Here is an 11,363-nt window from a genome sequence, read left to right as displayed (position 1 = left end):
AGTTTAAAAACTGCTATGCTATTGGTAGGGACAAAATGGGATTAGAGCCAAAATTTGACTGTGTTTCTGCCAAAGTCTGTATCAGATTTAAGACGCATGCTTCTGCAAGCTTCCATGAAGGTTGTGAAAAAAGTTTTAATACAGAGTTGGATTACAGCTCTCGAGCTCAAAACATTGGCCATTACACTACCATCTTAAAAGCCTGCTGTAACACGGAGCACAGAATAGAGCAGATTTCTTACATTTTCTGGACCACAGATGGATTTTGAATGCCTCTTTGTGTCTTGATGGAAGATATATTTACTTCATTAACTGGAATCCACACCTGATCACTTGTGAGCGTGTATGTGTATACATAGAGATATATATCTATTTAAACTCTTATCATGATTTTCTTTCAAGTGTATCTAAAATCTGCGCTAAGAAATGACATTCTCTAGATGAATTTACAATTGTTTTGAGCAGTAAAGAGCCAGATATTTACTCTTGGATGTTGGAATCCTTTGTGAGTTTATAAAAGAAATTCTGGAAGCTTTTCTTTTCTGTACTGATGATAGAGAAATGCATTTCGAAACAGACACCTCCAGCTGTATGACGACTGCGTAGTAACCTGTGGATTCTAAACATCAGGATGTACAAACCGTGGGCAACTGTGAATATTTTCATAGTTTCTCTTCTACATCTGCTGCAAGGATCTGACTATGAGAACGGATCTGTGAAGGTAGGTGATCTTTATTTACTGCCATTCTTAATAATCCAAATCGCCAGAATTACATATATTTAATGTGCAAGGTGATGGTCTTTTTGCTGTTTGGGTGCTTGTTTTGTGGGGGTTTGTTTTGGTGATGGTTTAGTAGCACAGATATTTAGCAGTCATAGAGGAAAAAGAATCTATAAAGAAGTTAAATCCGTATTAGCTGTTTAATATTTTATGTCTTTTTACTAGTTATTATTAAGTATTTGTTGTGTACTTTGTTCTTAAGTTAAACTTTTAGTGTCAGTCATGCAAACCAAAAGCAAAATCTAAACAAAATGCAGGTCAGAGCATGTAGAATACTTGTTAAATGCACTTTTTTATTTCAGGTATTCATAATTGCAGGAATTAGTATCCTGGTATTGAAAATTTTCCTCTGAAAACACACATTCATCAGTTGTTCACTTGTTTGCCAGAAATCAGAGAAATGTTTTTCTTCTGTTTTGTTAGGAGATGTTATCCAGGGCTTTAAAATAAGCAGCAACTAGTAAAAATAGAGCACATTGTCTGGGAATTAATCTTCCTTCTGAATATAACACATGCAACAAAATTTAAGCTGAAGCCTCACCTTGAGAGTAGGATTTTTCAGATCTGACCTTCTGAGACAATGCGTGAACATCCAGGACAATACTTTAGAAAAATCAGAACAAAAACTGGAACAAGTTTCTCCATGTACAGTGTGTCCAGAAATGATTAATTCGGTGTGTGGTCCAGAACAAATTATTTGTTTTTCACTAACAGAGAAAAACAAGCTAATACTTTTGTTTTCACTTCAGAAAACTTCCTGCTTGCAAGAGATGACCACACACTAGTCTGTGAGCTGCACTGCTTGCTGACCTATGTTTTAGAAAAGAAATGCTAAGTTATGTGCTTAATTGCAGACTGCTGCTGCCAGCACAAGAAGCTAGCAGTGGCGAGCAACGTGTGCCTCAGGATGACTACTGACTAACCCCTTTGCCTGCTCACCATTCACAAGCTTTTAATTTACAACCTCAGCAATCAGTTCTTTGAAGGCATTAGGACCAGAGTAATCAGTCTTGTATAAATTACCTTTATGCACTCCATGACGAATCACTGGTTTCTTACATGTAGGAAGCACTTTATTTAAACCAGAAAGTTTATAGAGTAATAACCATTGTGTAATTGGCAGTGATGATAATTCTGTCCTCACATGGGACACAAGTTTATTCAGCATAACAGTAAACCACTAGTTAGTCCTTTAATTAAATTTTGAAACCATATTAACTTTGCCTACAATAAATGCAAGAGCTCGTCTTGCTAATTTAAACTGGCGCATAGTCTATTCACTGTGATAGGACTGTCCATCCAACACAAATACATCTGTAATTGTTTTCATTGAAATTTGGCTACCACTCTCAACCAGCCAGCTTAGCCACAGGGTACTGCATATAGTAATAAATCACTGTTAGTTTCCAAGACTATCCTAAAGGTATTGTGCAGATCAAACTAAAAAGTCTGTGTTTCACGTGCGTTGTCCACTGATTGCCACAAGGAAAAGACTGGTTTTCAGCTTGTTCTGGCTCTTTCTGTGTAGACAGAGATTTTTGGTTAAACTGTTGATTATTTTTCTTTTAATGTTTTATGTAGTATGTTAGATTTCTGGGTTGTTTTAGCATGTATGACCTTTGGGCTTTTGTGTGAGTAAGTATGTGGATATACCTCACAAAAATCCTTCACTTTACAGTGTTTAATGGTACATAGGTTTATGCCTATTCTTACCAATTGCACTTAAAATGGAATTTGCAGAACACAGAAATGATGTATTGCATTCCACTACCACACCTTATTTTTTTTTTTAATTTCTTTAAGATAAACGGTGGTATTGCCTGGATAAACCCCACAAGGTCAGGATGCAGGTAATATGCAATTAATGAGACCCAAGAAGGGTTAACCACCAGCAACCTGCTCTCCCCCCATTATATGAGTTCTGTCCCCGACACCTGAAGTTTTAAACCTGTTAACAGTTTAAACCATCACGTGGTATCAGTGTGGTATCATGTGACAGAGTTTTGGGGGCTAAGGATTTAATCAGGCAAATATCCTAATTAATGCCATGAACGCTAAAAACCTTTGTACAAGCTGTCATGATTCAGCAAGTATCTCTGTTGTGCTTGGCTTTCCCCAACCCCTCAGAAACGCCACCCTCTTCTGGGCACAGGCGTCCCTTTTCCTCCCATGTGCACACCAGTGTCGGTTGTCCCTCCCCGTCAGGCCCAGCTCCTCCTTCCTCTCTCCATTCCTGACCTGTTCCAGTCCCAGCATTTGACCCATGTTCCCTCACCTGGAGAACTTGGGGTCTTGGTTTCCCTACTGGGCTCCCATTCGTGCTCTCCATGTGCCATCCTCCTTCCCACTTGCTTCCTCCTGGGTAGGGATGTCCGGCTTCCCTCTCAGACCCTAAGGAGGTCTGTCCAAGTTCCTCAGAGACAGCCCTACTGGACCCTTTTTCTTTCCAGACATGTCTGACTATGGTCCCCCGTTCTCTCCTCTATCTCTAGCTTCCTGCTTTGTGTCTGTGGTCATGGCTTCGCAGCTTTCCTTTTCCTGGCCCCAGTTTCTAGTCCTGGTCTCCCTGGGTGCTCTCAGTCTCCTCGTCCATGTCTTGCCCTCTTCCATCAGTGTTCATCTCCTTCCCCTTCCACAGGCACATCTGGCAGCTTCCCTTCCCTGGTTGCCTGACCCCTGCGGCCTGAGGGAGAGGAAGGGCAGGTCCTCTGCTCTCAGCCCCATGGGCTGGACCTGCGGTGGCCTGCACCCATGTCCTGCTCCACTCCCGAGCGGCGTGGGGTCAGCACAAGCCCTGTCTTCTGAGTGACTAGCTGGTAGACCCTGGCATGTTTCTGCTGTTGCTCTCGGAGGTTTTTACATTTGAATGGATTTTTGTAGAGACAGCCATAGACACATCTGAGCCAACAAAGGTTTCTCAGGTGTCAAAACTCCACATCTGTGATCCACAGCAGGGAAACGCCAGATGTTTGCAAAGACGAGATTGCCAGAAAATGGTTTTTTTGCACGGATAAAGAAGGAGCTTCATCCTCAACTGTGGTCAAACCATTTTGACAGAGAAAGAAAAAAACCTAAAATCCTTTTGAGGCAGACATCCGGCATGGAAAGTTTCAGCCTGAATATCTAATGTCTGGCAGTGTTATAAACAACTGGAAAACAGTCTCACGATGGGAAGCAGTGGGCAGCCTCAGACTGGGACAGCGCAGCCGCGCAGGTGTCGGGCAGGGCTCCTCAGCTGAACTCACGCCAAGGCTGGCAGCAAGCCCTCCGCCTCGCACGCCAGTTGATTGGTTCAGGATGCCAGCCTGACATATGAAGTCCTCATTGAACAATTAGATTTCCATATGGGTTTTCTGAAGACCGAGCATTATTTTTAATTTTTTGTTTTTCATAAGGAAATGGTTAAAAAATTCCATGTCGAAGTTTTGTCCTGACAGTCTCTTACATTTTGGAACCCCTCAGCTAGGGAACCGCAAATTTCACTGTCTCTTTTCCTGTCTCTCCCCCACACATTTTTCCTCTCCTAGAGCAACGACAGACATAGGCTAGTTTTTCCAGAATTTTAAAATTAGATGCAAAGAGCTATGTCCTATATTCATCAGAGCTGAGACAATTTTTTTTTTGCCAAGAAAAGCCAGCGATCTGTCAGAGCTGCTTCTGCCTTCCAACACTAAAACTGCCTCTCTAATGAGGCTGCAAGGTCCTGATCTCCGAGAATTTGAGTCTCTTGCTGCCTGCCCTATTCTGCCCCTCACATTATTAATAAAGTGTTAAGGGGAAGGAGAGAGAAAGGGACAACTGGTAATGCGCAAGTTATAACAGACACACAGCCTTTTATTTTTGCAGAGGTCTTCTCCCAGTGGTGAACTCTCCTTTGGTTCATTAGAGAAACCCACAGCTGATAGGCCTGAGGAGTATCATGGAACTAGAAATCTGCTTTCTGATGAGAAGAGTGAGGTGTTAGATATGCTTAGCCCGGGAGGTAAACATGGCTACACGCACTCCTTTTCCACAGCTAAACGTCTTTTAGTTCTGCACTAAACATTGATACAGCCTTGAGTGGTCATTTTTGCTCTAACAGCTCTTCTTAGATTCAACAATCTCTTATTGCCACTGTGAGCTGGACGGAGGTGAAGCCACTTTCCAAACACAGCTGATACATAGTCCTTGTCCACTGGTGAGAGTGAAACAGCGCTTCCCCATGATCCTCAGGCCCTGGACCACCTAAGCGGAGAATGCCTTGTCCTCGGGAAGGCATGACAATACTGGAAAGCCATCACACCGTGAGCAGAAGGAATCGGGAAGCTCTTTGCATCTCTCCCTTGCTAGAGCCAGCTGCAGTCTGTCTGTACAACCAAAACAGAGCTCTGAAAAGAAATGTGAGCAGCAGAGCTAGATGTAAGCTTTTGTCTCTGTAATGGCCACTGATATTGTTCTTCAGATAGATCTACACAGCTCTGTGATAGCTGCTTGAAAATGTTGCTCAGTTTCTAGAAAAGAGAGATTCTAACAAGTCTTCTGTCTCATGGGATGTCTTCCTCAAAGGCAACTCCTGAAAGTACAGCAAACCGCAAAACAGCTAGAAAAATCAACTCTAAAGGTTGTTGGAAACAATTTCTCTGTTTAAACTGGGCTTTTCATCCTCACATCCAGTTTCCTTTCAAAGTTAGTAAACTTTTAAATCAAGATTATGAAATTGTGGTTTTCGGAAGTATTTTATTACCCCAGCTTTGTTATTGCTGCTTTTGATTCTCTGTGATTACCATCTCTGATAGGCACGATGAGCCAAAATGTGTGAAAATGTACTTGCCGCATTCCTGCAAAAATGAATGATTGTGCTTTTCCTTCAGGAGTGGGAAGCTATCACTACCTCAGTGAGGAAAGCCAATTTGTTCTGACTTATCTTCTACTGCCTTGACAAGGTACAGTGAAGGATAAGAGAACAATTCTGTATCATTGGCGTGCCACACAGCATTCGTCCTTGGCTTTTATCAGTTTGGAAAGGGAACTACTAACACACTGCTACTTTATCAAGAGCAGTTCTCGCTCGTGAGAAATTGAAAAAAAAAATCCTCCCAGCTGGTGTTCCAGTCCAGTCCATCTCAGCTAGGATTTTAACGTCTAAGGGTCAAGCAGAGCTCTGAAAAGTACATCAGGCTGTTTAGATTAACCAGATGCAGCATTTGAGAAATTCATTGTAATAGTCATCTGTTTGAAAAGAAGACAACACTAATTAAACTTTGACATCACTCGTGGCTCATATCTGAAACCCTGTGAAACAAGGGGAGGCAAAAAGGCAGGTTCACAGGGCAGTGGAGCAACTTTCTGTTAATTTGTGGTCACAAGGCAACCAAAACAAGCAATCAGCTCAGGCTCAGTGAGTGTTGCTTGTCTCTGTTTTCTGCAGCCTACTTGTGCTTTCTCCCTCACAGGCATTCTCATTTTTTCTAACCACTGATGTGGGGGTATTGATGCAGCCTCCCACAGAAGGCAAACAGAGAAATAGCCTTCTTGAAAAAAAAGCACCTGGTGCAAACTAGGGCTTGTGAGACCTCTGCCATTGTGTCTGCAAGTTTTGTTCTGATTAGTACTGTCCCTATTCCAGCCTAGATCCGAGGAAGGTTTATTTGTGTCTTATCTCCTGTGGACAACATATTAGTACCTGGGAAAAATAAATAAAGTACATTTGTTGCTGAGTGTAGCTCATTTATTCTTATTCCCATTAAAAACTTTGTGCAGTCATTTTTATACTTATCTGTACACTGGAATCTGTGTTTCTCTTAGACCTTTCTCTCAGGGCAAGTAAGCCCAGTTACAAAACTGTCCATTGCTGTTTCTTGGGATTGGCTTTGAGATGTAGTCCCAAAATGACTGTTTTGCTCAGCTTTGCTGTTGGAAAAATATGACCTGAGATATTTTGCTGCAGGGAAGCAAATCTGATATGATACCTTTCCTACAGAAACCGTTATTTCTTAGGAATTCCTTATTCCTCCCACTATATGCCAGTCCCTTATCTACTTCTCCGCCTGCTCCCTACCTCCCCGGCATGTTTTGCAAATCTTCGTAATTCGTGTTGGGATTCGAGGAATGGAGGCAAAATGTTGTGTGCCCCGTTTACAGCAGGCGAGACCCCATTTGCCTATGGGAAGACCACACAAAATGTGCTCTTTTTTGATGTCCTCGTGAAAGAGCTATATATGGGCTTCTGTATCAATGAATAGCAGAAAAATTGTGCAGGGTATTTTAGACTGCTCGCACCAAGAAAAATTCAGCTTCCTGAAGGACATCTGCATACTTTTTCTATTTCCCCCCCAACTGTGAATTAAAGTGTATGACTACTTAGCTAGTGGCAGAAGGCCATCTAGGGTCCTTGCCACTTCAGCAGAGTCATACCGAGTACAGTGGGGATCCATTTGAACACATGGGATTTGGCAATCCAGTGTCGGTGCCACATGGGTTTGGAAAAGGGTGACTGCTCTCCTTATTATCAGGATGTCAGGTTGCTTTGTCTGAGCCATGCTTTCAGATGGGAAGCATGCTGGGTTAGTTTTGAGAATTCATTGTCACTGACTGCAGCGTGGTCACTATTTGCGTGCGGTTGGGAAGGGAATTCTATTTGAGTCGGGTTGAATTGGAAAAAAAGTTGCATCATGTTACTGTATCATATGTCACATTGCGCATAATGTGCCATACAAACAGGCAAAACTTTTCACTTTAATTAGCAATGTGACTCAGAAACCACGTTAGGATACTTTCTCAAACTGCTAGGGAAATATTACTTAAGAAAAACTACAATTCCAGGAAAATGTGTGCATGTGATTGGGGTAACATAAGTTCATTTAGTATTGGCAATGGCTTTGCTTTGTGAAGTGACATTTTGAAACCTGGCTGTCCAATTGGCTAGTCACACTTCCAAAACATTTATTAAAGTCTCTTGGGGCAAACCCAGAAACCATGAAAGCACTAACTAAAGGAACTTTCAAATAAAAATATTTTCAAGTACTAAAAGAACATATAGTCATCTAATTTCATTCAGGTCTCTGTTTCTGAGCCATTCCAAAATCACTGTCCAAACCTCAATGACTTCCAAAGAACAGACAAATATCAAAAGAGAATACAGTCTGGACACGCTCTTTGTAAACACCTATAATATGCTATTTTTGACATGTGTACCCTGTCATGGTGTTAGACTAGCACCTAACATTGTGTACGATGAAGTAACTGCGACGTAATGTTTCTAGCTGTGCTCTGTACTGAGCATCACGGCTGCCTGAACAGATTGCAGCAACGCAAGACAATACAAACAAGCATACAAGTAGAAAACATATTGTAAGACTCCCAAAGCTGGGGATATATCAATGAGTTACCACCCTGGACACTTACAACAATCCATCTGTGTCCTTTCAATGACCAAGCAAACACACTTTGTGTGATCACTGTAGGAGAGACCTAAAGGTAAACTCTCAGTGTAGGTGACTAGGCTTGAAGAAGAAGAAACTCCACACCATAGTAGACCTACTATTTTCTTCCATCTGCCCGTCCGGCTTTTCCATCACTGATGACAAAATTATGTGCAGTGAATGTTATTACCTTCAAAGTCACACTTCAGCTGCTGTGAGGATGTTTCCTGTGAGAGCCAAAAGACCTGGCTGTGGGAAGAAATATTTGTTTAACGAGAGTTGTAGTCAATTCTCAAAAATATTTGCTGGCTGGAAAAAAATTCCCTCATTTTGGTGTAAAGATTTAGTTGGCTAAAATATATATAGTTGTGAGAGTTTCTGATTGCTTTGGACATGAAAAGAATATGAAATATTCTGAGATTTATGTTTTCACAAAATCATGTACAATTCCGATGTTTTCAGTTATTTGCTTTGAGTATTTTGGTTAATTCAAACCAAGAATACAGCAACCAAAATGTCTGATCTCTGAGGGTTTTGATAATGTAAGCATGCTACTGAAGTGCAAGAAGTCCGATTTGTTTGCTGTAGCACCACAAAAGATCTATCTATTCTAATTCAAAAGGCCATTCAAAATATAAAACAGCTGTTCTCTTGAAGGCATAGGGTAGCTAATATGATTTACTTGTGAAAACATATCATCTTCAGCTAAAGTAGAAGCTGCTTTATCACCACCTTGACCATTAAGTTTAAGAAACAGGTAATTAAGTCTCCTGTCTTCACTGGAAGTAAGGCTGGAGCCCAAGGAGAGAGACTCCCAAGGAGGGGAGGCTGGAGTGAAGTTTTTACCACACTGAACATCAAAGGTGGAGGTCTAGAAGTTGCTTCTCTTCCAGTTTTGGGTCTTGGTCAGATGACATAATGACAAGGTTTTAGCAAAAGAGGCCCTCAAACATCATATCTGTATCAGTGAGAAATGTGACAATCTCAGATAAATGTCTCACTGTCAGCCCCCTGCCCCCTCGTACAACACCTGGTCAAACCGTTAGTTTTACTATTTTACATTCCTCCCAAACCCACAAGTGACATATCTGTCAGTGCTCTGGCAAGTCTCCATTGCTGTTCTTACAGGACAGGGCTCTGTGCATTTTCTCTTTCAGCAGTCATGACACACAGGACTTCAGGATGAAGTGGTGTGATCACACAGTCACCCTTTCCTGAGAGGATGCACGGCCAAGGCCAATGCTCTCTAACTCTTGAGGCAGAGAGGGGACAGGTTTTGCCTAGGCTGGGGGTGGGGGAAGTAGAAGTTTTTTTCCCATGCCAGCTATTCAGTCCTTGGGCTTTTTCTGGGCAAGCAGTCATTGATGAGGGTTGAGAGGTGACCTTAAGGCTTTCCACTCAGAGTATCATTTCCTCCTCCGCAGGCACAGCAGGAGGAGCTGCCTGGGCATTACAGCCAGGTGATGAATGTCTGACACAATGTGCGTTTTTGCTGGAGAGTTATATGGAGTCTCCCTTCGATGCAGTTGCAGAAAATGCTGTGGTCACAGCTGAAAATATCAGTAGGCAAATCAAGGCATCAGTTTTCTGAAGGGGCTTTGGAATACAAAAAGTGCTGCCCTATGCCTCCAAGCCCCCAAACCTCAAATTCTTTGACTATTATATGTCTGATGCAACCCTAGGGTTTCTCACCTGTAACACAGGCCTTACTAATTTTATACTTGGGGTAGGAATGTTGAGGCCATTTTCAACCTCTTAAAGAAGAAATTCAGCCCAGTTGCATAGTTTTTGCTATATACTTGGACAATATAGCTGTATGCTTTCAACACAATTCTCACTGGAGAAAGCAACCTTTTAAAAAAGTGACAGCTGGAAATCTGCCTCACAGGGACTAAAGTAGTCCCCACCATAAGCAGCATGTCCATCCAGGTCATTAATGCTGTAACTGATGACCAAGTGAATGCTCAGTCTGGATGAAGTACTGTGCTCACAGACTCCACACTTTTTTCTAAGTATTAAAAGACTTGAGTATTTGTTTAAACAGTCAGTATTTGAAGGTGGAATGAAGTACTGCATGCTCTTGAAACTTCATCCATGCTTCTGATAGTAATGGCAAAGACTGTAACAGCCACAGAAAAATCCCATGACAAGCCCATATGTTTCAGAGAACAATACTAGTGGGAAGTCAAAATATCTTTGTTTTGTCTCTTTGTGGTCAAGTTCACTATAATTAAAAATAGCTTCTTTGGGCACTAATATGCATAGACAATCATGCTTCCAGAGAGGATGCAGTCAGGGATGGGACTCCATATAGCAGAAGTTCAGAGCTGACAGAGAATTAAAATTCTGATTTTATTGGAGCTGTTGAAAAATTGATGTTTTTTCTCTCCTCAGAAATTAAATACAATGGTGAGGATAAAATTAGTGCAAACTAGTATGTGTCAGACATGTGGTAGAGTTAGACGCCTCTTCCTAGATGTTTATAGGGTGATGCAGTTGCTTGTTGATAAGGCAGTAAGCCATCCTGCAGGCCTGATGTTTCCAAGCTGCAGAGGATTCTCTCACTATTTTATTTCCCATTATTCAACACCCAAAGGATACAAGATGCTGTATTATAGACAATATTTGTTATGATAAAACTTGGCAATAGTTGAGCCCCTGCTATCTCAAAAGCATGGTCCATCACTCTGAGCAGGATTTTCTGTGTTTCTTCAGTACTCTCTTTGGATGAATTCTTTCCTCTGTTTTCTCTCATCTTTTACTTTGGTTGTAGACACAGGTTAGGGATCATCTCTTTATTTTGTGTTTGTACCTGACCCCATACTCCTTGGAGCCACAATAATGCTAAAAATACTACTAATAATGATGAAAATCCTCAAAGGGAGTTCCTCTTACTGCAGAGACTCCACAGAAGCTTGTCATCCTCACCAGGAAAATGGTCAAAGAAGAGATCTTGTGCTGGTTTTGGCTGAGGTAGAGTTTCTATAAAGAAAATAGCAACTAGTATGGTGCTGTGTTTTGGATTTGTGCTGACAACAGTGCTGATAACACTGGGATGTTTTCATTACTGCTGAGCAGGGCTTACACAGAGTCAAGGTCTTTTCTGCTTCTCGCACCACCCCACCAGCGAGCAGGCAGGGGGTGCACAAGGAGTTGGGAGGGGACACAGCTGGGACAGCTGA

General features: G+C 41.8%; 1 protein-coding gene across 1 annotated transcript in view; it reads left to right on the top strand.

Annotated features, from left to right (window-relative positions):
• Positions 1 to 631: 631 nt before the first annotated feature.
• The window catches only part of VEGFD (vascular endothelial growth factor D), a 29,782-nt gene continuing 19,050 nt past the window's right edge, over positions 632 to 11,363 (top strand). Inside the window, exon 1 of the mRNA XM_009956080.2 lies at positions 632 to 721. Coding sequence (XP_009954382.2) covers positions 632 to 721 — 90 coding nt within the window. The remainder of the gene's footprint in view (positions 722 to 11,363) is intronic.

This window comes from Leptosomus discolor, chromosome 1 (genome assembly GCF_034619465.1).
Source record: "Leptosomus discolor isolate bLepDis1 chromosome 1, bLepDis1.hap2, whole genome shotgun sequence".
Lineage (NCBI taxonomy): Eukaryota > Metazoa > Chordata > Aves > Leptosomiformes > Leptosomidae > Leptosomus > Leptosomus discolor.
Note: the sequence above shows the minus strand (reverse complement) of the source record. Positions and strands in the feature narration are given on the sequence as shown.